We start from the raw sequence: 25849 nt of genomic DNA on the forward strand, positions 1-25849 counted from the left end.
CTGCTTCACCGCCTGTGAAGTGACTCCCCTGCAGGTGGGGAGCCGGGGGCTCGAACCTGGATCCTTACGCCGGTCCCTGCGCTTTGCCCGCTGCACTACCGCCTGACTCCCTTTTTACTTCATTTTAAAAACGTTTATGTAGACGGAGAGGCAGAGAGAGAGAGTGTGTCAAAGAGACCAGGGGCCAGACAGTGGCACGCCTGGTTAAGTGCACAGGGACCCAGGTTTAAGCCCTGGGTCCCCACTTGCAGAGAGAAAAACTTACAAGTGGTGAAGCAGGGCTGTAGGTGTCTCTTTGTCTCTGTCTTTCACTATCTCACCCCTCTCATTTTCTCTCTGTCTCTATCCAATAATAAATAAATAAATATCAAAATGTAATTAAAAAAAAGAGAGATGGGGGCTGGGTGGTAGTGCACCGGGTTAAGCACACATAGTATGAAGCGTAAGGACCCACACAAGGTTCCCTGCCTGCAGGGGGGTCGCTTCCCAGGCGGTGAAGCAGGTCTGCAGGTGTCTGTCTGTCTCTCCCCCTCTCTGTCTTCCCCTCCTCTCTCCATTTCTCTCTGTCCTATCCAACAATGATGACAACAGTAATAACTACAACAATGGGAAGATGGCCTGCAGGAGCAGTGGATTCGTAGTGCAGGTACCGAGCCCCAGCGATAACCCTGGATGCAAAAAAAAGAGAGAGAACACAGCCGGCACCCAAGCTTCCTTCGATGCAGTGGGGCCCCAGCTCAAAGACCGGGTCAGGTCTTGCACGTGGCAAAGCAGCGCACTGCCCCAGTGAGCTATTCCCCCCTCCCCACATTATCTTTGAGGAGAGGAGGGGCCCACAGCACCGTTCAGCCACGAGCAGCTTCCTTACCCACACGGGCTAGGAATTGAGCCCCTTGCCCGCACACAGTAAACCCTGTGCTCTCTCCCCGAGCCCCGGCCCCTTCCTTGAGGGGCTAGCGCTACTCCCAGATTCCGGGGGGGACACGGGGTGGCCGGTCTGTGGATGTCAGTTTGCCCTGACCCCCCCCCCCCCCCGTCTGCTCCACGGCTGCCTCTCACTGCCCCATCCAGATGCTCAGAGCCCCGCTGCTAGTGGCCTGGGAAAGCTCCCCTCCCTGAGCACTGCTGGGCTGCCTGCTCCCCTGGCCCTGGGTGGCCACAGGCAGGGACTGCCACCAGCTGGCAGGGGCAGCTCCCCCCCGGGGGTCTGGTCATGGGGGACTGGCTTCTCACCCCCACCCATGCATCTAGGGGGCTGCCCGCAGACTTGCTGAGGAAGCCTGGCCCTCTTGACTCACTCATGGGAGCCCCAGCCTCCTGACCCTCTCCTCCCTCCTTGCTTCACTCACTTTTCTGCTTGTTGTAGCTGGAAGTGGGCCATCCCACATGGCAAACTCGCCCTCTCTTATTCCTGACTCCTCTACCAGGGCCTCGTCAGAAAGTGTTCTTTCCTCCTCCTCCAGGGCCTTCACAGAATGTCCTTTATTATTATTATTTAATTTCTTTATTGGGGGATTAATGTTTTTTCCCCCATTTTGTTGCCCTTGTTGTCATTATTGTTATTGTTGGATAGGACAGAGAGAAATGGAGAGAGGAGGGGAAGACAGAGAGAGGGAGAGAAAGACAGACACCTGCAGACCTGCTTCACCGCCTGTGAAGCGACTCCCCTGCAGGTGGGGAGCCGGGGGCTCGAACCGGGATCCTTACGCCCGTCCTTGCGCTTCGTGCCATGTGCGCTTAACCCGCTGCGCTACCGCCTGACCCCCAGGGATGAATGTTTTACAGTCGACAATAAATACAATAGTTTGTACGTGCACAACATTTCTCAGTTTTCCACATAACAAGACAACCCCCACTAGGTTCTCTGTCATCCTTTTCCAGGACCTGTATTCTCCCCCACCCCCAGAGTCCTTTACTTTGGTGCAATATACCAGCTCCAGGGCATTTTCTGTCGTCACTCAGGATTGACAGTTTCACGCTGACTCCTTCCTTCCTTCCTTCCTTCCTTCCTTCCTTCCTTCCTTCCTTCCTTCCTTCCTTCCTTCCTTCCTTCTCCATGGTTATCGCTGGGGCTCCGTACCTGCACTATAAACTGCTCCAGGTGGCTATTTTTTCCATTTTTACTGGGTAAAACAGAGAAACTGAGAGGGGAGAGGGAGATGAGAGGGAGAGGGAAAGATAGACACCAGCAGACCTGCCTCACCGCTTGTGAAGTGGCCCCCCTGCAGGTGGGGAGCCAGGGCTCCAGCCCAGCTCCTTGTTCAGGTCCTTTTGCTTCGTTATTATGTGCCACCACTTGGCCCCCGGCTCTTTGCAGACAGGGAGAGAGACACACAGAGAGGGAGAGACACCCCAGCACCCAAGCTTTCCCCAGCTCTGTAGTGCCCCCATGTGGTGTGCCAGGGGCTCGAACCTGGGTCATTCCCACGGCCAAGCAGGTGCCCTGCTGGGTGAGCTGTCTCCCCAGTCCCGGCAGTGGGATCATTTCTCCTGTTTCGTTCAACCAGACAACCTGCACTTCTTGGAGTGCGACTAGTCCAGCTGCCCCGAAGCTGCCGCTCCTTGTCCCGGCTGGTCACCCCTTCTCCTCCTGATGCTCCTGCCAGCCCATGGCCCGCACCCTCTGTCACCCCTTGCCCCCAAGACCTGTCACTAGACTCTCGTCTCCTCTGTGCCAACTAGCTTGGTGCCACTCATCGCCGGCCCTGCTCTCTGCTACGCGAGGTTCTTACTGTCTTTCTGAAGGACCTCTGTGCCCACTGGTGACAAGGACCTTGGGTCTCATGAGTTCTGCCCCTAGACCACCTCCCCAGTGGCTCCTTGTGCCCACCCCCAGCCATGGGCACCCCGTGGGCACCAGTCACAGCATTCCTCCGTCCTTGAGCAGAGTGGCCACAGGCCCTTTGCATCTCCTCCTCCAAGACCAGGCCCATTACTTAGGTGGTCGTGGGTACTGGTCAGGGCTTTGAGGAGAGCGTTAGGGCCCCGTGCGGGCTGAGTGCTCTGGAGGCTGGGCCGGGAGAGACGTAGGGGAGGGGTGAGGGGTTTCAGATGGGGGTGGGCCTCATGCCCTTCTGTGTGGGGTGGTGCTGAGGGTGAACTCTGGGTGCTACGATCGATACACACAGGTGCAGAAGCACAAGTATGTACATGGAAGTGGGGAGGGCCCCAGGGAGCCATACCCGCCTGGGGACATGGTGGGGTTGGTGAGGGGGCTGGGAGGGCCCTCAGTTCAGGGGGCAGCAGAGGGTGGGAGTGGGGTGTGGGGGGCGGTGGGGACCTTTTGAACACATGTGGGCTGTGAGAAGTCAGATGAGACTTCATTCCGATGAAGGGGTGGGGGCAGGGAAGGGGTGTGGGCAGAGCAGGTGTCAAGGAAGCGCTGCCCCCCTGCGGAGGCGATGACTGACCTTCCTCGTGGAAGAGAAACCAAACACAACAAGCCAACCAACGGACAGTGAAAAGAGGAGTCCCCTTGCCCCCCACCCCTGGGTTCATCTGATTTTCTTCAGCCACCCCTCCAAGCAAGACCCCTGCACCCTCCCAAGCTCCTAGCCAAACCCCACCCGCCGCCTCCGGTGAAGGAATCCCCTCACCTGCTGCTCTGCACTTCCTGGGGGGGTAGGGGTGGGGGGTGGCAGACCCCTGTGTCCCCCTCCCTGCTGGCCCCTCACCAGCCTCCTAACTCCTAATTCCAGCTTCCCTCTGTCAACCAGGTGGCCGCCCCCAGTGGCTCTTTGGCTCGAGTTCCCCAAAGCCAACTGGTTGACCCATTAGAAGCAGCAAACCCCCCCCCCCCACCATCACCACCAAGAACCAGCAACCGGTCCCTCTCTCGAACCCGTCCCCACCTCCCTTCCCCGACCCCCTAACATCTCAGCGATGGACATACTAACACCGCATCGTTGGGTGTGCTTCTTAACCCCCCTTCCCTCCCCTCCTCTGTCGGACACCCCGTTGCCAACTTTGTGTGTGTTACTAACACGCTTCCAGACCCAGGGGAGCCGGGGACGGGGCAGGGCCAGGCGGGGCCAGGTATGAGTGAGGAAGCCAAACTAACCTTTCTGTCTCATCCGCGGAATGTCGGCCATCTCCGATCCTTGCTTGGTCCGGTTCTTTTGTTGTGCCTTTCTCTACTAACCCAGGTCTCATGAGGACACCAGGGCCCGGGTGGGAGGAAGGGGTTTGATGCGTGTGCGCATGAGTGTGTGTGAGCGTGTGTGAGCGTGTGTGTGTGTGTGTGTGTGTGTGTGTGTGAGCGTGTATGTGTGTGAGCGTGTATGTGTGTGAGCGTGTGAGCGTGTGTGTGTGTGTGTGTGTGTGTGTGTGTGTGTGTGTGTGAGTGCGCGCACGACCCCTTGCCCCCACCCCCTTCCTCGTTAAGATTCACTTTTCTGGAGGCAGACGAACCCCAGTCCTCATACCGGGGAGGGGGCGAGGGGCTGACAGAGACTCTTCCTCCAGCCTCGAGTTTCACAGGTGGTCATTTTTCTTTTTCTGTTCTTTTCCGTTCTGTTCTTTTGTGGTCGTCTCTGTTGTTTTTCGGACACCCCCTCCCCGCCCCCCTCCTCCGGCGCAGCACGCAGGGATTGGACACGCTATGGTAAACAAACTGCATTATCTGGTAGATATCACTCTAATTGTCTTACCGTTTGGTTTGCCGTGGGTTTTTTTCACTGTTCGATTCTCCCTCTTTTTTTTTTTTTTCTTTTGCTTTTCTTTCGTTTTGTTTGTTTCCTTTCCCTGCCCACTCCTCTTTGCTTTAGTTGCTCTTCTGGGTATTATTATTATGACTATTACTAGCACTGTTATTTGCACCCTGGAAGTCTGTCTTATTTTTTTGCTTCTCTCTGTAGATTTTCCCTCTCACTGCTTTCTGTCTTCCCTCTTCTTCCTTTCCTTGCTCTCTCTTCCCACCTCCTCTCTTTCACTCACTCTTTCTTTTACTGTTCCAAACTTGAATCCAAAAAGACAAAAAGGAGGCCAGGTGGTGGCACACCTTTCTGAATGCACACATTGCAGTGCACAAGGACTGGGGTTCAAGCCCACAGTCCCCACCTGCAGGGGGAAGCTTCAGGATTGGTGAAGCAGGGCTGCAGGTGTCTCTCTGTCTCTCCCCCCCTTCCCTCCTAAATGTCCTATCCAATAAAATGAGCTTTTAAAACAATCCCAAAGACAGAAAGGAAATGGGGCGTTTGGCCTGGCCCTCCCCACTAAGGGGCCTGGGAGCTGAGCCCACGTTCCGGCTCTGGTCCGGACCTGCTGGTGGCAGGCGCTTGTTTCTCTCACTTTGTTTTGTCTCCCACCCCCTCCCTACCTTGTTTTTATTTCCTTTTATTTCTTTTCTTTCCTGTTCTCCTGAAAATCCATGGAAAACGACATCCCATGATGCTCCACTCTGCTCACGTCAGCTCCCAGAAGGGCCCCTCGAGCTGGGGAGGGGGTCGGGGCCCGGGGGCGAGTCCCCTGCAGCAGCCAGCAGTCAGGGTCCCCGTGTGGGGCTGGGGGTGCGGTGCCACCTAGCGCCAGTCTGGAGCACCCCCAGATCACTCGCTCAGACCTTTTTATTTTCGGGGTGGGGTGTGGGGAGCTGCCTTAGGCTGGCTGCCGGGGGGAGCAGTGACCCCCGTTCTCCCCCCTCAGCCCCGAGGGTCCTGGTTCTGTCTCCCCACATTCTGCATGGCATGCGTGGCCCCCTCCCATCAGGGACAGTGCCCAGTGCCCCCTGCGCTCTGCTGCTCTGACTAACACTGTGTCTCACACTGTCTCCCCCCTGCGTCCCCCTCCTCTTGCCTCCTGCTCCCCGGCTGCCCCGCATGGCCTCACCCTGGCCGGGCGGGTTTCCTTCCCTGGGGAGGGGGGGTGGTGGGCAGAGGAGGCCCCGGGAGGGGGTGAGGCGGGGGTGAGGCGGGCCCTGTGTTTGGGCTCGGCTGCGGGAGTGGGAGTGTGCGTGTCAGCTCAGCTGCTGTGTGCTGGCGTGTGGGCGCGGCTGTGTGTAAATGTTGGTGCGACATTTAGGAGGTGACACTGGGACACGGTGCGTGTGGGTGCAGCTGGCCATCCCCCTCCTTCCCCTCCCCTGGGGATCCCGCCCGCCTGCGGGGGTCTGGCTCCGCCTCACGGGTGGGTTACTCATCGGCTATTAATAAAGCAGTGGGCCGATGTGGCTGCTGGCGCTGCTGGGGGACCCGCAGCCCCCCCCAGCACCTCCACGCCCGGGCTGCCGCATTGACCGCAACTTGGCAGCTGCTCGCGGGGGAGCTGCATCCGTGGACAGCCTGAAGCTGTAGGGTCCCGTGGTGGCTCTGTCCTATGCCTTGTCCCGGAGCCTCTGCCATCCCAGCCCTGTCTGACCCGGGACCCCCGCCCGCCACGCCCAGTCAGACGGAGCCACCGGTGGTGTCGTCGTCCCCCCCCCCCCCCCCCCTGCCACAGTGGCATCCTCAGGTCAGGCCCCATCTCTGAGCCCCTGCCTGGCGCTGAGGAATTGATGCTTTTCTTGCCTTTTGTTTCCTTTTTTTTTATTATTTAAAAAAATATTCTATTTTTAAAGATATTTAATTATTACTGGGTAGAGACAGAAAGAAATAGAGTAGGAGGGAGGGAGAGAGACAGAGAGAGACCCGCAGCCCTGCTTTACCGCTCATGAAGCTTTCCCCCCTCCAGGTGGGGACCTGGGGCTCAAACCTGGGTCCTTGTGCACCGGAGCATGTGCGCCTCACCAGGAACACACTGCTCAGCCTCTCGGGCAGCTGCTCTTTATAGAAATCCACTTGGCAATGGCTAGGGAGATAGTGTAGTGTCTATGCAAACAGACTTTCCTGCCTGAGGCCTCTGGGTGCCAGATTCAATCCTCATCACCGCTATGAGCCAGAGCTGAGCAGAAAGAGAGAGAGAAAGAGAGAGAGAGAGAGAGAGAGAGAAAGAAAGAAAGAAAGAAAGAAAGAAAGAAAGAAAGACAAAGCCAGGGTCAGCTAGCCCGAGGACAGGAGGGCGGTGGGTGCACCTGAGGGGTCCCCCCCAGATCCTGGGCAGGCTACTGGAGTCTAGACCCTGCCCTGGCCCCTCCATGGAGTCAGGGCAGAGGTCATGGAGGGGGATGGGGTGAAGGCCTCTGCAGAGCAGAGGGAATCCTAATTGTATTAAGCCTTATAAGGCACTGACTGACTGCTGGGTTTACAGGGCGGGGATGTTTTGCAAGCGAGGTGCCCTCCCTGAGCAGACTCTGGAGAACACAGCCTCCCTGGCCTCACTGCGCAGCCTTGTTAGGAACAACTCCCAGAATAACTGTGGAGCTGGGCTGCCCCAGAGGGGAGGGGAGGGGAGGGGAGGGGAGGGGAGAAGAGGGGAGAAGAGGGGAGAAGAGGGGAGAAGAGAGGAGAGAAGGGAAGGGAAGGGGGAGGGGAGTGGAGAAGAGAGGAGGGGAGAGGAGAGGAGGAGGGGAGAGAAGAGAGGAGAGGAGGGGAGGATAGAGGAGAGAAGAAAGGAGGGGAGAGGAGAGGAGAGGAGGGGAGGATAGAGAAGAGAGGAGAGGAGGCGAGGGAAGGGGAGAAGAGATGAGAGGTGGAGAGGGGAGGAGAGGGAAGGAGAGGAGAGGAGAAGAGAGAAGAAGAGGGGAGAGGAGAGGGGTCAGGGGAGAGGAGAGAAGAGAGGAGAGGAGAGGAGGGAGAGGAGAGGAGAGGAGAGGAGGGAGAGGAGAGGAAGGAATGGGGAGAGGAGAGGAGAGGAGAGGAGGGAGAGGAGAGGAGAAGAGAGGAGAGGAGAAGAGAGGAGAGGAAGGAATGGGGAGAGGAGAGGAGAGGAGAGGAGGGAGAGGAGAGGAGAAGAGAGGAGAGGAGAAGAGAGGAGAGGAAGGAATGGGGAGAGGAGAGGAGAGGAGGGAGAGGAGAGGAGAAGAGAGGAGAGGAGAAGAGAGGAGAGGAAGGAATGGGGAGAGGAGAGGAGAGGAGGGAGAGGAGAGGAGAAGAGAGGAGAGGAGAAGAGAGGAGAGGAAGGAATGGGGAGAGGAGAGGAGAGGAGAGGAGGGAGAGGAGAGGAGAAGAGAGGAGAGGAGAAGAGAGGAGAGGAAGGAATGGGGAGAGGAGAGGAGAGGAGAGGAGGGAGAGGAGAGGAGAAGAGAGGAGAGGAAGGAATGGGGAGAGGAGAGGGGAGGAGGAGGCCCTCCGTCAGGTGCCTGCCGGCCCCCACTGGCCGCCTCAAGGCTGCAAGGACCAGGCCCAGGTTCAGCCCTGCCAGCCCAGGATGGGGCTCCGAGAACAGGGTGCCCTCAGCTGGCACTAGGTGGAGTGTGTCCCGTCCCCGTCCCTGTCCCTGTCCCCGTCCCTGTCCAGGGGTATGCTGAGCTGAGCTCCTCCTGGGGGCAGTGGGGGGTGCGGAGCCCAGAGACAGCCGGCCCAGGAGCTTGGGCTGGGGGTTGGCAGCTGACGGAGCCTGGCTGCAGACTTCGTGGCTGTTTAGATAGGCCATGGGCCTCTCACGTGTTTGTTTCCTTACTTCCTTGTCTCCATGGCTGTGGCTGGGACCCCACACCTGCAAGGCTCCGTAGCCCCTGGCAGGTTTTTTACTTATTTATTTTTAATAAAGAGAAACAGAGACAGAGAGACACTGTAGTACCACCTCAGCTGTGGTGAAGCCTTTCCGTGTGTGCTCCCACTAGTGGCCGGGGGCTCAAGGCGTGGTCGCGCTCAAGCCGGGGTCGCCACACACGGTAAAACGCACACACCACCAGGTGAACCACCACCTGTCTCCCATTAAACATAACTTAAATTTTTTATTATCCTTATTTATTTATTAGAGACAGCCAGAAATTGAAAAGGAAGGGGCTTTCTCCCCTGCAGGTGGGGACTGGGGGTTTGAACCTGGGTCCTTGCTCATTGTAACATGTGCACTCTACCAGGTGCACCACCACCCGGCCCCCAAAATATTAATTTTTGCCAGCAGAGTTGTCACCATTCCTAGCAGACTTCTCTCTCTCTCTTGTGAGAGGCAGAGAGCAGTAGGGAGAGAGAGAGGGAGAGAGAGAGGGAGAGAGAGAGAGGAGCAACACTTGCCACACTCCTCCACTGCTCGTGAAACTTCTCTCCTGCAGGTGGGATGCTGGGCCTTGAACCTGGTAATGTGTGTGCTCTGCACCACCACCCAGCACCTACGCTTCTGCATTTTTATTTATTTTATTTATTTATTTATTTTTTAATATTTATTTTATTTATTCCCTTTTGTTGCCCTTGTTGTTTTATTGTTGTAGTTATTATTGTTGTTGTCGTTGTTGGATAGGACAGAGAGAAATGGAGAGAGGAGGGGAAGATAGAGAGGGGGAGAGAAAGACAGACACCTGCAGACCAGCTTCACCGCCTGTGAAGCGACTCCCCTGCAGGTGGGGAGTCGGGGTTCGAACCGGGATCCTTATGCCGGTCCTTGTGCTTTGCGCCACCTGCGCTTAACCCGCTGCGCTACAGCCCGACTCCCCGCTTCTGCATTTTTAAATCGGATTCCAACTCCACGGAGAACCAGAGCACAGGTAGCAGCAGACAGAGATGACTGGGGCCTGGGCCATCCAGACGCTTAGCCTCCCAGCCAGCCGTAAAGAGGCCGGTGCCCACTCCAGGGACCCCAGCCAACCTGGGGCAAGTGGGTCTGCGGACGGTGAGAGCCAGGGAGATAGTTCTGGAAAGTGGGAGAGGCTGTCGGAGGACGGGGCTTCCCAGCGAGCCTCCCTCTCAGCCCCAACCTACCCATCCCAGAAGTCACCGTGTGGGCAAGGTCACATCCCGAGTGGCTGGAGCCCCATACCCGGGAGAGCAGCCTCTGCCAACCTATTCCTAACCTCTTCTGGACCCCTGGGCCCCTGGGCAACCTGCAGACAGCAGTGGACTCGGGACAGAACCGGCCAGTGGGGCGGACAGACACACAGAGTCCACCAGCTTGCAGCTGACCCCTGACTTCAGTGCCCTCGGGACAGCAGGCCTTGCCCACAGCCTCAGGGCGCTCCAGCGCTTTGCCCGGGGCGGGGTACATGGGGCAGTGGAAGATGTGTCATCCCCCTGCAGCCCCTCTGAGTTGCCCCCATCCTGGGGTGGGCGCTTCACCCCTGTGGTGCCTGCCCAGCCCCCTTGCCCCCTTCCAGGTGGGTGAGGCTCTCAGGGGGCAGGCCTTGGTATCCCTCCTTCAAGCCTGACACCCTGCGGAGCCCCTGAGGTCCTGGGGCCAGGAAGGTTGCTGCCTGAAGCAGAGCAGAGGGGGTCGCGTGTATGTGTGTGTGTGTATGCGTGTGTGCGCATGTGTGCGTGTGTGTACATGTGTGTGTGCGTGCGTGTTTGCGTGTTAGCGTGCGTGTGTGCGTGTGAGTGTGTGAGCTGAGCCGCCCGCCCTCAGGCTGTGAGCCTAGAGTCTGGGGAGCCCTGGTGAGGATGGCCTCTTGGGGTCCCACCTGACTTCCTTCTCTGTCTCAGTCACCACTGTCTGTTCTGGGGGGCTCCCCTCTCCTCCTCTACTGGAAGGAAGCTTCTCTCTGCACCCCTGCAGCCCTGCCTCCATCTCTGCCTCCCCGCCCCTGCATGCCTTCTCCCCCACGGCCACCCCCCCAGCTGTCTAACCCACACGTGTTGGCTGCTCAGTGTCGCATGTGCCCCCCCATGCCTCCTCCCCCGCCGGCCCCCACCCCTTCCAGAAGCTGTGGGGGGGGTTGGGGGCAGGGGCATCACGGACCCCCAGGGTGGAGGGGGACAGGGGCCAATGACTCCCCTGTTTCCTGCTTTTTTTTTTTTTACTAACGAACCTGTCATTTTTGTGTCTGACTTTGATTTCTCGGGGGAACAGTCGGGGTTACTAATCCGTCATCTCCCTCCGAGCCTTCCCCAGACAGAGACCCCCTCCCCGTCGCCCGGTACCCGTCCCCCTTTGCCCCCTTGCCCCTGTCCCTCCTGCTGACCCCCCCTCATGTTATCCCGTCTCCTGCCACCTTTTCCCCCCACCCTCTGAGCTGGGGTCCCCCTGAGACCAGCCAGCTGTGAACCGAGGCCACAGCAGGGAGCCAGGCAGCTCTTCTCCAGCTAGGGGGTGGAGGGCACCCCAGGACACATAGGGCTGGTCCCCTGTGTGGCCAGAATGGAGGGGGGGAGGGTCCCAACCCCCAGTCAGGTGCCCCCAGTTGGGAGAGGGAAGTCCAGTGGGCTGGGTGGGGGAGGGGACGAGGAGGCCCCAGGGGTGGGGCTGGACACCAGAGAGCCTCTGCCCTTGGGGCTGGGCCCCTCACCTGCATGCATATTGGGGGTATCCAGCTCAGCACAGGCCGCTCTGTCCCCGAAACCCCCTCCAAGACCAATGAGGTTGCAGGGGTCACCTTGGTCACCAGGCGGCTGGTCACCCCTACTGACCAGGATGCCTCCCCCCACCCAACAGTGCTGGGGTGAGGGTTACAAGGACCCCGAGGCTGGGGCCACCCGGGAACGCTAAGGGGAATAGCTGTAGGCTCAGGGGTCAGTCAGCGGGGCAGTCCTGGTCTCTAAGTACTTAGATACTTAGTATCTAAGGCTGGCTGCCCCTGGGAGGCCCCCTTCCCTCCCCCTACCCCATCATCCCTTGTCCGGTCCCTGCCCCTTCACCCTGCCACCTCTCCCCTTCCTCTGCCCCCCATGTCCCCTCTGCCCGGCTAATCTTGTTTGCATGTTTCTGTGACTAATCTGTAGACCTCCCCCTCCCCACCCGCCCCTCCCTACCTCCCAGGCTCCGGGAAGAAGAAATGAACCCTAACCACCAGCCCTCCCCTCAAAACAGGACTCAGAAGCTTTCACACTGTCCCCCTATCCACAGAGACCAACCATTCCCCCGTCCCTGCACACAGTCCCCCACGAGCACAAGGTTTGATGGTTCCCAGGAGAGATTCCTCAGTACCCTGCCCCCAACTCATGGTGAGGCTCAGGCCCAGCACAGAGAGCAGAGAGGGGCGCCCAGGTTCTGCCCACACTCCTTAGGGGTTCCTAATACCCCCCCATACCATTGGAATTCCGAGTCTAGTCGCTGGAATATGGTTGGAGGCCGGTACATATGGAATGGGGGAGCACCACACAGAACTGGGAGACCCCCCTTCTCTGCCTGACTAGGAGAGACTGAAGTAGGTTTGGGGGACAGGAAGTGGGCATCAGCTTCCTGAGGACCTCCCAGGGAAGCCGCCCCCATTCCAGCTGGCTATCCTTCCTAGAGGCTCATGGATGCCCCCAGTCATGGGTCTGACCCCCACAATCTCATGGGGCTTCTGGAGCCCTTGTGATCTGCTCTTAGGGATAGACTTGACCCGGATGGAGGGTGTGGGGGGAGAGTCCCCAGTGACTTGTCCTATCCCCCCCATTTGCTGGCTCTGGCCCTCAGCCAGACCCTCAGTCTCAGGTACACCCTGCTCCCTGCCCCCGCCCCAAGTAATAGAGAAGGCAGTGACCCCGTGACCCAGCTGAGGCAGGTGGGTCCTCAGGAGGCGTAGAGTCTCCCCGACCCTGCGTCCTTGCTCTCACCACCCCCTCCCAGCTAAACCTGATTCCCCACCTCAGCTTCCCCAAGGGAGAACAGATGAGAGGGAGGAACAGAACCGTGTGCACCCCCACACCAGGACCTGGCCTGGGCACTTGAGCCCCACGAGTGGGGAGTTTGGGCTTTGGGGGCAGGCCCCACTCACCTGCAACCATCAAACCTTGTGCTGCCTCCTTTCCGGTCCCCCTCCCGCGCCCTCCACTGTTCCTCCTCCTGGACAAGCAGACATAAAAATGGGGGCCCCCTCCCCCTCGGCCCCCCGGCTCCTCCCTGGCCCAGCCTGCGGCTCCGCCCCAGGGTTGATGCGAGTTGTCTCCTTGTCTCCCCCGTCCCTCCCCGGGCTGGGCAGGTGACCATCTCTGTGGACGGCATCCTGACCACCACGGGCTACACGCAGGAGGACTACACCATGCTGGGCTCAGACGACTTCTTCTACATCGGGGGCAGCCCCAACACGGCCGACCTGCCGGGCTCTCCCGTCAGCAACAACTTCATGGGCTGCCTCAAGGACGTGAGTGTGGGGCCTGGGTGGAGTACCCCCTTCAAGACCTAAGGCCTGGACTGCAGAGGTAGCCCAAGCTCGAGGCCCCGGGTTCAAGTCCTGGCACCTCTTGGGAGCATCACGGCTCTGTGGATGTCGGAGCAGCATTGTGGTGTTTCTCTGTGATTGTATTTATTTATTGACGAGAAAGATAGCAGTAGAGAAAGAACCAGACGTCACTCTGGTACATGTGCTGCTGGGGATCAAACTTAGGACCTCATGTTTGACAGTCTAATGCTTTATCCACTGCGCCACCTCCCAGACCACCCATGGTGTTTCTCATTTTTTTTGCCTCCAGGCCAGCACTACAAATCCACTGCACCTGGCGGCCATTTTTTCCACTTTTATTGGATAGGCCAGAGAGAAATTGAGAGAGATGGGGAGATAGAGAAGGAGAGAGACACAGACACCTGCAGACCTGCTTCACCGCCTGGGAAGTGACTCCCCTGCAGGTGGGGAGCCGGGGGCTCGAACCAGGATCCTTCCACTGGCCCATGTGCATCTCTGTTTCTCTGTCCTATCCAACATCGATGACATCAATAACAACAATAATAGCTACAACTAAAGCAAGGGCAACAAAAGAGAACAAATAAATAAATATTTTTTAAAAAAGATTTATTGGGAGTCAGGCGGTAGCGCAGCAAGTTAAGCGCAGGTGGCACGAAGCACAAGGACCGGCGTAAGGATCCCGGTTCGAGCCCCCAGCTCCCCACCTGCAGGGGAGTCGCTTCACAGGCAGTGAAGCAGGTGTCTGTCTTTCTCTCCCCCTCTGTCTTCCCCTCCTCTCTCCATTTCTCTCTGTCGTATCCAACAACAACAATAATAACAACAACGATAAACAACAAGAGCAACAAAAGGGGAAAAACAGCCTCCAGGAGTAGTGGATTTGTAGTGCAGGCACCGAGCCCCAGCAATAACCCTGGAGGCAAAACAAACAAACATCTTGGGGGGTCGGGCAGTAGTGCAGCGGGATAAGCATGCATGGCACAAACAACAAGCACCAGTGTGAGCATCCCCACCTGCAGAGGGTCGCCTCACGGGCGGTGAAGCAGGTCTGCAGGTGTCTGTCTTTCTCGCCCCCTCTCTGTCTTCCCCTCCTCTCTTCATTTCTCTCTGTCCTATCCAACAACATTTACAACAACGATAACAGCAACAAGGGCAACATAAATGGGAAAAGTGGCCTCCAGGAGCAGTGGATTCATAGTGCAGGCACCGAGCCCCAGTGGTAACCCTGGAGGCAAAAAAAGGGGGGGGCATCGGGCAGTATCGCATCATATTAAGCGCAGGTGGCACAAAGCACAAGGACTGGTGTAAGGATCCTGGTTCAAGCCCCCGGCTCCCCAACTGCAAGGGAGTCACTTCACAGGCAGTGAAGCAAGTCTGTAGGTGTCTATTTCTCCCGTCTCTGTCTTCCCCTCCTCTCTCCAATTCTCTTTGTCCTATCCAACGACGACGACACCAGTAACAAGAATAATAACTACGACAATAAAAAATAAGGGCAACAAAAGGGAATAAATAAATATTTCTAAAAAATCCTTTTGGGGGGCAGGGGTAGATAGCATAATGGTTATGCAAATAGACTCCCATGCCAGAGGCTCCAAAGTCCCAGGCTCAATCCCCTGCACCATCGTAAGCCAGAGCTGAGCAGTGCTCTGGTAAAAATAAAAAATATATATCCTTTTTTTTTTTTTCCCTCCAGGGTTATTGCTGGGCTCGGTGCCTGCACCATGAATCCACTGCTCCTGGAGGCCATTTTTTCCCCCTTTTGTTGCCCTTGTTGTTGTAGCCTCGTTGTGGTTATTATTATTGCCATTGTTGATGTTGTTTGTTGTTGGATAGGACAGAGAGAAATGGAGAGAGGAGGGGAAGACAGAGAGGGGGAGAGAAAGACAGACACCTGCAGACCTGCTTCACCGCCTGTGAAGCGACTCCCCTGCAGGTGGGGAGCCGGGGGCTCGAACCGGGATCCTTACACGGGTCCTTGCACTTTGCGCCATGTGCACCTAACCCACTGCGCCACTGCCCGACCCCCCAAAATTCTTTTTTTTTTTTTTAATGTGGTGGCAGGACATGAACTCAGAGCCTCACTGATCAACCTCCCTGGCCCAGTCTTCCTCCCTTCCTTACTTCTTTATTGAAAATTTCTTTAAAAACATTTTTATTTTGGATAGAGACAGAGAGTTGAGAAGAAAGGGGGAGAGAGAGAGACCTGCAGCACTGCTTCACCACTTATGAGGCTTCCCCTTTGCAGATGGAGAGCAGGGGCTTGAACCTAGGTCCTTTCACACTGGAATTGTGAGACCAACCATGTGCACCACCACACAGCCCCCTTCCTTCCTTATTTCTTTTCTTTAAAAAAAAATTTTTTTTTAGATTTATTTATTCCCTTTTGTTGCCTTTGTTGTTTTATTGTTGTTATTGATGTTGTCATTGTTGAATAGGACAGAGAGAAATGGAGAGAGGAGGGGAAGACAGAGAGGGGGAGAGAAAGACAGACACCTGCAGACCTGCTTCACCGCCTGTGAAGCGACTCCCCTGCAGGTGGGGAGCCGGGGCTCGAACTGGGTTCCTTACGCCGGTCCGCTTAACTGGCTGCGCTACTGCCGGGCTCCCTCCTTCCTTATTTCTTTGACGATTCATCTCAATGACAAAGAGCCAGAGAAACCAGAGCCCTGTGTAGCTCTGGCGTCCGGTGACGCCGAGGGCTGAACCCAGGACCTCCAGGCCTCAGACCTGGCCTGCGACCGCTGTCCGGGCTCCCAGCCGCTTGCTGTTTATCTGGGAGAGGAGTGGAGAAGTGGTCTGGGAGGTGGCTAAGGCACTGGACTCTGAGTTTGATCCCCGGCAGCCCATGTACCAGAGTGATGTCTGCATCTTTCTCTCTCTTCTCCTATCCTTCCCATTGATAAATAAATAAAAATCTTTTGAGAGAGAGCGAGAGCGAGAGGGAGACTGCCGGCCCCGGCTGTGGGGCTGTCCGGAGGCAGCCTCGAACCCCCAGCCTCTTGTCCGCCCTGCCGCCCCCCCCAGGTTGTCTACAAGAACAACGACTTCAGGCTGGAGCTCTCCCGCCTGGCCAAGGAAGGGGACCCCAAGATGAAGCTGCAGGGGGACCTGTCGTTCCGCTGCGAGGACGTGGCGGCGCTGGACCCCGTGACCTTCGAGAGCCCCGAGGCCTTCATGGCGCTGCCCCGCTGGAGCGCCAAGCGCACGGGCTCCATCTCCCTGGACTTCCGCACCACCGAGCCGCACGGGCTGCTGCTCTTCGGCCAGGGCCGCCGGGGGGGCGCGGGGGGCCCCGGCTCCGTGCCGCGCGCCGACTACTTCGCCATGGAGCTGTTGGACGGCTACCTCTACCTGCTGCTGGACATGGGCTCGGGCGGCATCAAGCTGCGCGCCTCCAGCCGCAAGGTCAACGACGGCGAGTGGTGCCACGTGGACTTCCAGAGGGATGGGCGCAAAGGTCAGGGCCGCCCCGGGACACCTCCTCGGCCCCCACCTTCCTGGGGGGCCCACACCCTCGGGACCCCTGCAAGACCCCTGTGGGAAGTCCCAGCACAGTGATGGGAGCGTGAGCTCGGGGCTGCACAGCAGAGCAGATTTCCCGCTCTCCTTTTTTTAAAAAAAATTTTAAACTTTTTAAAATATTTATATTTATTTATTTTCCCCTTTTTGCCCTTACTGTCTTTTTGTTGTTGTTATTGTTGTTGTTGATGTCGTCATTGTTGGATAGGACAGAGACAAATGGAGAGAGGAGGGGAAAACGGGGAGAGAAAGACAGACACCTGCAGACCTGCTTCACCACCTGTGAAGTGACTCCCCTGCAGGTGGGGAGCCGGGGGCTCAAACCGGGATCCTTACGCAGGTCCTTGTGCTTCGCACCACCTGCGCTTAACCCACTGCACTACCGCCCGACTCCCTTTTTAAAAAAATATTTATTTATTCCCTTTTGTTGCCCTTTTTTAAAAATTGTAGTTGTTGTTATTGATGTCGTTGTTGGATAGGACAGAGAGAAATGGAGAGAGGAGGGGAAGACAGAGAGGAGGAGAGAAAGACAGACACCTGCAGACCTGCTTCATCGCCTGTGAAGCGACTCCCCTGCAGGTGGGGAGCTGGGGGCTCAAACTGGGATCCTTATGCCTTGTGCTTCACACCACTTGCGCTTAACCCACTGCACTACCACTTGACTCCCTTTTTAAAAAAAAAATACTTATTTTATTTATTTATTCCCTTTTGTTGTCCTTGTCGTTTTATTGTTGTAGTTATTATTGTTGTTATCGTTGTTGGATAGGACAGAGAGAAATGGAGAGAGGAGGGGAAGACAGAGAGGAGGAGAGAAAGACAGACCCCTGCAGACCTGCTTCACCGCCTGTGAAGCGACTCCCCTGCAGGTGGGGAGCCGGGGGCTCGAACCAGGATTCTTAAACCTGTCCTTGCATTTCGTGCCAAGTGCGCTCAACCCGCTGTGCTACCGCCAGACTCCCCAGACTCCCACTCTCCTTATTTGTGTTTATTATTCTTAGAGACAAGCAGCAGAGAAGAGAAGGAAACAGAGAGAGGGGGAGAAAGACTATAGCACCAAAGCCTTCTTCAGCATGACCCGACCCTGAGTCTCACATTGCATCGCAGTGCAAATCACGGGGGCAGGGAAGGTTGTGCACTGGGTAGGGAGTCCTCCCCGCCATGCACACATCCTGGGTTCGAGCCCCGGTACCATGGGGAGACACAAAGGCCACAGGATAGCTCCCGGCCTCACAGGTGCGTAGCGCTGCTGAGTGGGCTTCCTTGCCTGAATAATAATAGTTATCATTACTATTATTATATTAGTGATTTACAAAATTATAAACTAATAGGCTTACAGTTCTACACTATTCCCACCACCAGAGTTCTATGCCCCTTCTGATTTATTTATTTTTATTTTTTACTTTTTTGTCTCCAGGGTTATTGCTGGGGCTCAGTGCCTGCACTATGAATACACTGCTCCTGGAGGCCATTTTTTCCCTTTTGTTGCCCTTGTTGTTGTGCTTGTTGTAGTTGTTATTGTTGTCATAGCTGTTGTTGTTTGTTGGATAGGACAGAGAGAGGAGGGGAAGACTGAGAGGGGGAGAGAAAGACAGACACCTGCAGACCTGCTTCACCGCCTGTGAAGCGACTCCCCTGCAGGTGTTGAGCCGGCGGCTCCAGCTGGGATCCTTACGCCGGTCCTTGTGCTTTGCACCACGTGTGCTTAACCCACTGCGCTACCGCCCGACCCCTTTTATTTTTATTTCTATTCGTATTTTTTAAAACCATCAGGGTTATTGTTGGGGCTTGGTGTCAGCATATCAGACCCACTGCTTCTGACAGCCAATTTTACCTATTCCCCCCCCTTTCTATTTCATTTGCTAAGACATAGAGAGATTGAATGGGAGGGGGAGATAAAGAGGGAGAAAGAGAGACACTCGCAGCCATGCATCGCCACTTGTGAAGTCCTTCCACCCCCATCAGTGGGGAGCGGGGGCTCAAACCCAGGCCCTCATGTATGGCAGGTGCACCACCATCTAGTCCCATTATTTATTTTACTTTAAAACAATTTTAATCTTTATTTATTTATTGGATAGAGACAGCCAGAAATCAAGAGGGTAGGGGGAGGAAGAGAGACACCTGCAGCCCTGCTTCACCACTTGCAAAGCTTTCCCCCTGCAGGTGGGAACTTGGGTCTCGAACCCAGGTCCTTGCACGTTGTAACGTGCTCTCAACCAGGTGTGCCACCACCCAGCCCGCTATTTTTTTTTATTCTGTATGCTTAAAGAGAAAGAGAGGAGAGCAGCGAGAGACACCACAGCACCACTCCACCATTCACGCTGCTCCCGTGTGGTGCTGGGATTGAACCCAGGGCCTCACACACTGTAAAGGGTGCGCTCTTTCCTGAGCGGCCTCCCAGCCACTCACTCAACCAACACTAAGAGCGCCTGTGTGCCGGGAGTGAGCTCACAGCCGCTGGGCTCTGGGTGCGACCCCCACCCCTACCCCCACTCACCTGCGACCTCGAGATTTCTAGCATGATGAGGCAGGCGGGCTTGAACCCTGGTCAGTGGAGTTCCCACTCCCCCCTCCCTTTCCCTTGCCCCATCCTCTGGTATCCTCCTTACCCCTCTCCACCTCTCCAGAACCTGAAGAACTGTCGGGGGGGGGGAAGAGGGAGAGGGAGAGGGAGAGGGAGAGGGAGAGGGAGAGGGAGAGGGAGAGGGAGAGGGAGAGGGAGAGGGAGAGGGAGAGGGAGAGGGAGAGCGGTGTGATGCAGATGAGAATGGACGCCTCCAATTAAAGTGCTTCTGTGGTCAGCCCAGCTGCCTGCTTCCAACTGTGGCAGAATGAGGCCTTCAGGGCTGGGGAGGGCATCCTCCCCCCACCCCCCAGGGCCCATGACTCCCACCCGCAGTGCTCTCTGAGCAGCCACCCCCAGGTGTCCTCGTCCCTGATGACATCCCTCTCACTCAACATTATTTATTACACAGGACAGAAGAGACTGGGGGGGGGGGGAGGGAAATAGTGAGAGAGAAAGGGGCCAGGCGGTAGCGCAGCTGGTTAAGCGCACACACTACAGTGCTCAAGGACTCGAGTTCAGACCCCTGGTCCCCACCTGCAGTGGGAAAGCTTTACAGGGGGTGACGCAGTGCAGCAGGCGTCTCTCTGTCTCTTTCTCTCTGTATCTCTCCTCCGCTCTCCATTTCTCTCTGTCTCTGTCTCTAATAAATAAATTTTAAAGAGATATAAAGGGGAAGAGCGACACCTGCAGACCTGCTTCACCACTCCTGAAGCAGGTAGGCAGCGGGGGCTCGAACCCAGGTCCTTATTTTTTATTTTTAATTATCTTTATTTATCAACTGAATAGAGACCGTCAGAAAGCAAGAGAGAGTGGGGAGATACAGAGACAGTGAGACACCTGCAGCACTACTTCACTACTCCCAACACTTTGCTCCTGTAGGCAGGGACCAGGGGCTTGAACCCGGGTCCTTGCACATTGTAATTTGTGTGCTCAACAAGGTGCACCACCACCTGCCCCCCATTTTAAAAAAAGATTTTATTTATTTATTCGCAAAGAAAATAGGAGAGAGACACACACAGAGAGAGAGAAGCAGACATCACTGTGGTGCACATGCTGCTTGGGGATTGAACTCAGGACCTCACCCTGGAGAGTGCTTTATTCACTGCGCCACCTCCTGGAACACAATTGTTCAACATTTCTATATTTACTTGTTTGATAGGACAGCGAGAAATTAAGAGGGGGAAAGGGAGATAGAGAAGGCGAGTAAGCTGATTTTGAATGTGGTGCTGGGGGGCACCCAGCACCCCAGGCAAGCAGGACATGGCGTCTGCAGCCTCCCTGGCCCCCTTCGTTGTGCTCAGTCTTATTCTCTGCAATCGTTCATTCACTGTAAAAACAGTGGTGCTGGGGATTGAACCTGTGGCCACTGGAGCCTCAGACATGCTAAGCTGCCTCCCCACCCTTGTTTATTGAGAGAGAGAAAGAGAGAGGAGAGGAAGACCGAGAGAAAGCACAGTCTGTAGCAGCTCGACTTCACCAGCCATGTGGTGCTGGGACTTGAACCCAGGGCCTTACATGTAGCATGGCGTGCACTCTGCTGGGTGGGCTAGCTCCTGGCCCTGGCCTCTCTGTGATCACATACATATGGAACGATAGATCACACACATATCTAATTGGCCATTTTTGCCATTCCAAGTGTCCAGTTCTTATTTATTTATTTATTTCCTTTTGTTGCCCTTGTTTTATTATTGTAGTTATTATTGTTTTTGTTGTCGCTGTTGGATTGGACAGAGAGAAATGGAGAGAGGAGGGGAAGACAGAGAGGGGGAGAGAAAGATAGACACTTGTAGACCTGTTTCACCACCTGTAAATTGACTCCCCTGCAGGTGGGGAGCTGGGGGCTCGAACTGGGATCCGATCCATGTGCTCTTAACCCGCTCACTACCGCCCACACTCATGTCCAGTTCTGTGTGTCTGCATTCCCCACCCCACCTCCAGAACACCTCATCTGCCCTGGCTGAACTGTCTCTGTGAAAACGTCAGCAGTTTCCACGAAAAAAAAAGTGGTTCTTCTACTTCTGAGAACAAGGAAGCCAACTTTTCAAAAAGATTCCCCCCCCTTTTTTTTTTTTTTACAAAATGTTTTGTTTATTTACTATTGGATAGAGATAGAAATTGAGGGGGGAGGGGGAGAGAGGGAGAGAGCCAGAGAGACACCTGCAGCCCTGCTTCAGCACTCATGAAGCTTTCCCCTTATAGGTGGGGACCAGGGGCTTGAACCTGGGTTCTTGAGCACTGCAGTGTGTGCATTTAGCCAGGTGTGCCACCGCCTGGCCTCTGTATAAAGGTTTCTTTACTTATTTTTGTGAGAGGGAGAGAGAAGGTGAGAGCAAGCCCAGGACAGTGCTCAGCTCCAGCACATGCAGTGCTGGAGATTGAACCTGGGGCCTCAGGCATGCAAGTCCTAGGCACCATCTTTACACCCGGGAGGTTGGGTGGAAACATTCTGAGGGTGAGAGGCCCCATCTGCTCTCCCCACTCTCCCCATTTCTGTCCCAGGCACCCCCTGTCCACACCCCCCCATCTCTCCCTACCCCTCTGGCTGACTTCTTCCTAGGCTGGAGGAAGGAGAAAAGGGGGTTGAGTATTTCGGAGGAGTCAAGCCTCTCCTGCCAAGCCTGCTCCCTCCACAGCACCGTCTCTCCGCATGGGGCTCAGACGGCCCACCCAGGCTCCATACACGATGCACCCCAGCCACCCCCAGACCTGGTCTTTCTCCTTCTACCCACTGGACCCTCACACGTGTGTGATTTCAGTATCCCCAGCAGACTTTCCCCTCTTTTTAATCCCAGATAGAGACAGAGTGGGAGGGGCAGAGGGAGAGAGAGAAGGAGAGACACCACAGCTCTGTTCTTGGAGCTTCCACTGGTGCCAAGAGTGGCACTCCCCTGTGATGGCCCGGGGTTTGAACCCAGGGCCTTACACATAGCATGGCGTGCACGCAGGGTAAAGTGTGAGCTCTGTTGGGAACACTGTCTCCTGCTAGTCCTCATTCCAGTGTCTACAATATATTTATTATTTCCCTTCATGAGAGAAAGCATTGCTCAGCTCAGTTCAGTTCTTTTATTTTATTTGTTTATTATTGGATAGAGACAGAGAGAAATTGAGAGAGGAGGGGGAGGTAGAGAGGGAGAGAAACAGAGAGACAGACACCTGCAGCCCTGCTTCACCACCTGTGAAGCTTTCCCTCTGCAGGTGGGGACCAGGGGCTTGAACCTGGGTTCTTGTGCACTATAATGTGTGTGCTTAACCAGGCAGGCGCACCACCGCCTGGCCCCTCAGCTCAGTTCTTTGAATTCTTTTAAACTTTGACAAAACAGAGAAATTGAAAGGGAGAAGGAGAGAGAGAGAGAGAGAGAGAGAGACACCTGCAGTCCTGCTTCACCTCTCCTGAAGCTTTCCTCTTGCAGGTGGGCACCAGGGGCCTTGTGCATGGTAACATGTGCACTTAACCAGGTGCACCGCTGCCGGACCCTCTGCTCAGTTTATTTATTTAATGAGTGAGACAGAAATCCAGAGAGAAGACAGGCACAGCCTCTCCTCACCATCTACGGAGTTCCACTCATCTTGTCTTTTGCTCACACGTGGTGCCGGGGATCAAACCCAGGGCCTCCCGCAGGCAAAGCAGGTACACAGCCGCGGAGCTCTTGCCTGGGCACCGGCCCCTCCCCCCCCAGCCCCACATGTCCTGTCCACACGGGTACGAAGAGCCAGGCGAGCTGAGGTGTGAGAGAGGCCGGCAGGTGGTGGAGGGGGAGGCGGGCTCAGTGGTGGAGCATACAGACATCATGCCCGAGGCCCTGGGTTCAGTCCCCAGCACTGCACAGAAGCAAGAAAGACAGCGGCCTGGGCCAGAGTTGCACACCAGAGGCTCCGGGTTCAACCCACAGTGCCACATGTGCCGGAGTGGCCTTTTGGCTTCTCTTTGTCTTATGAAGCTCTTATTTCATATGAAATAAATAAAATAAGTCTGAAAAAAAATCAAGACAGATAAAACAGGGCGGGGGTAGATAGCACTGTGGTCATACAGAGACTCACATGCCTGAGGCTCCCGAGTGCCAGGCCCAGTCCCCCTCACCACCATAAGCCAGAGCTGAGCAGCGCAATGAGAAAAGCCGATACCAAAACGGGCCAGGCGGTGGCGCACCTGGTCGAGCGCACACAGTACCCCGCACAAGAAGCCAGGTTCAAGCCTGTGGCCCCCACCTGCAGGGGGGAAACGTCACGAAGGGTGAAGCAGAGCTGCAGGGCTCTTCTCTCTCCGTTCTATCCCACCCTCTCCTCAAAGTTTAAAAAAGAAAATTTAAAATTAAAAAAAAAAGAAAGAAAAAAGAAAAATTGGCGACTGGGGGCAGTATATCCGTCTCAGGCTCACAGGCACGAACCCTAGTGATAAAAACCCTGTTGGCCAGCATAAGGATCCGGGTTCAAGGCCCCAGCTCCCCACCTGCAGGAGAGTCGCTTCACAGGCGATGAAGCAGGTCTGCAGATGTCTATCTTTCTCTCCCCCTCTCTCTGTCTTCCCCTCCTCTCTCCATTTCTCTCTCTCCTATCTAACAACAGCGACATCAATAATTAAACAACAATAATAAACAAGGGCAACAAAAGGGAAAATAAATAAAATATTGAAAACAAACAAACAAATCCTGTTGGCATGAAAGAGACAAAAAAGCTTAAGCAGACTACTGCAAATAGCAGAGCAGTGCTCTGGTCTCTGGCAAAGGAAATGTTTATGGGATTTTTATGTTTAACTATATATATATATATATATATATATATATACATATACATATATATACATATATATTTCATGCATTTACTAGACAGAGATAGGAAGTGAGACGGAAGGGGGAGACAGCGAGAGAAAGACACCTGCAGACCGTCTTCACCACACTTGAAGCGCTCCCTCTGCAGGTGGAGTCTGGGGGTTTGAACCTGCGGCCCTGTGCTTGTAGGGTGTGTGTTCCAACTAGTGCTCACCTATCTCCCCCCTGCATACAAGCCCACAGTGTCCAGTCTCCGGCTCCCTCCTAGGTGGGGGGCTGCCCCCCTGCATACCAGCCCGCAGTGTCCTGGGGTCCAGTCTCCGGCTCCCTCCTGGGTGGGGGGCTGCCCCCCTGCATACCAGCCCGCAGTGTCCTGGGGTCCAGCCTCCGGCTCCCTCCTGGGTGGGGGGCCGCCCCCCTGCATACCAGCCCGCAGTGTCCTGGGGTCCAGCCTCCGGCTCCCTCCTGGGTGGGGGGCCGCCCCCCTGCATACCAGCCCGCAGTGTCCTGGGGTCCAGCCTCCGGCTCCCTCCTGGGTGGGGGGCCGCCCCCCTGCATACCAGCCCGCAGTGTCCTGGGGGGCCCGCCTCGCCCGCCGGGGGCACCCCTCCACCCCGCCTCCCGCCCCGCAGGCTCCATCTCGGTCAACAGCCGCAGCACCCCGTTCCTGGCGGCCGGCGAGAGCGAGGTGCTGGACCTGGACAGCGAGCTGTACCTGGGCGGACTGCCCGACGGGGGCCGCGCCGACCTGGCCCTGCCGCCCGAGGTGTGGACGGCGGCGCTGCGGGCCGGCTACGTGGGCTGCGTGCGGGACCTGTTCATCGACGGCCGCAGCCGCGACCTGCGGGGCCTGGCGGAGGCGCAGGGGGCGGCGGGCGTGGCGCCCTTCTGCTCGCGGGAGTCGCTGCGCCAGTGCGTCTCGGGGCCCTGCCGCAACGGGGGCCTGTGCCGCGAGGGCTGGAACCGCTTCGTGTGCGACTGCGTGGGCACCGGCTTCCTGGGCCGCGTCTGCGAGCGGGGTGAGCGCCCCCCGCGCCCCCGCGCCCCCGCGCCCCCGCGCCCGGCCCTGCCCGCACCCTCGGGCCGCACCCCGGCCCCGCCCCTGCCCGCACCACCCTGCGCCCCCGCCCGGGTACAGGCCCCCGGGGCCCCGCCCCGCCCCGCCCCGCCCCGCAGGTAACAGCCCGCAGGTAACCGCACCTCCTGCGCCCCTGCCCGCGCCACCCCTCACCCCTGCCCCCAGTGACAGCGCGCCCCGACCCTTCCTGCGCCCACCCCCCCCCCCCGCCTCCTGGTAACAGCGCCCCCCATCGCCCGTGCCACCCCTGCCCGGGCCTACCTGCCCCGCCCTGGGCGACAGTGCCCCCCCCCGCCCCGGGTAACGGCGCCCCCTTTGCAGAGGCCACGGTGCTGAGCTACGACGGCTCCATGTACATGAAGATCATGCTGCCCGGCGCCATGCACACCGAGGCCGAGGACGTGTCCCTGCGCTTCATGTCGCAACGCGCCTACGGGCTCATGATGGCCACCACCTCCAGGGAGTCCGCCGACACGCTGCGCCTCGAGCTGGACGGGGGCCAGATGAAGCTCACGGTCAACCTCGGTAACACCTTCTTCCTCCGAGCCGCCCCCTCCCCGCCCCTCCCCTCCCTTCCCCCTCTGTCTGCAGAAGGGTGTCGCTGGGCCTGGGCTTGTGTCAGCGAGGGACACAGCTGGGGAGGGGGCCCCCGGGCCTGGACGTGACCAGCCCTCCCAGGTGGTGGGTCTGGGCGGCCGTGCACACACAGCGCCCCTCCCTGCCCCCCACCTGGGTCGCCGCTCTGTTCATGGGGGACCCACAGAGGCCCCTGCGGGCTCGCCCAGTGGGTGCACGCCCTTATGCAACACCCTCATCCTCCCGGGCGTGTCACTGGGCACCCGGCTCATGTCACCTGT

General features: G+C 56.9%; 1 protein-coding gene across 13 annotated transcripts in view; it reads left to right on the top strand.

Annotated features, from left to right (window-relative positions):
* Positions 1 to 25849, top strand: part of NRXN2 (neurexin 2) — a 108937-nt gene that overhangs the window by 35936 nt on the left and 47152 nt on the right. For 9 of the 13 annotated variants that reach the window (XM_060176133.1, XM_060176138.1, XM_060176139.1 and 6 more), the window contains exons 6-10: positions 4580 to 4603; positions 12869 to 13030; positions 16091 to 16523; positions 24547 to 24933; positions 25314 to 25517. In XM_060176133.1, coding sequence (XP_060032116.1) covers positions 4580 to 4603; positions 12869 to 13030; positions 16091 to 16523; positions 24547 to 24933; positions 25314 to 25517 — 1210 coding nt within the window. The remainder of the gene's footprint in view (positions 1 to 4579; positions 4604 to 12868; positions 13031 to 16090; positions 16524 to 24546; positions 24934 to 25313; positions 25518 to 25849) is intronic. The other 4 variants (XM_060176140.1, XM_060176142.1, XM_060176146.1 and 1 more) reach the window with 1 other exon arrangement.

Source organism: Erinaceus europaeus, chromosome 17, assembly GCF_950295315.1.
Source record: "Erinaceus europaeus chromosome 17, mEriEur2.1, whole genome shotgun sequence".
In the NCBI taxonomy this organism is placed as follows: domain Eukaryota; kingdom Metazoa; phylum Chordata; class Mammalia; order Eulipotyphla; family Erinaceidae; genus Erinaceus; species Erinaceus europaeus.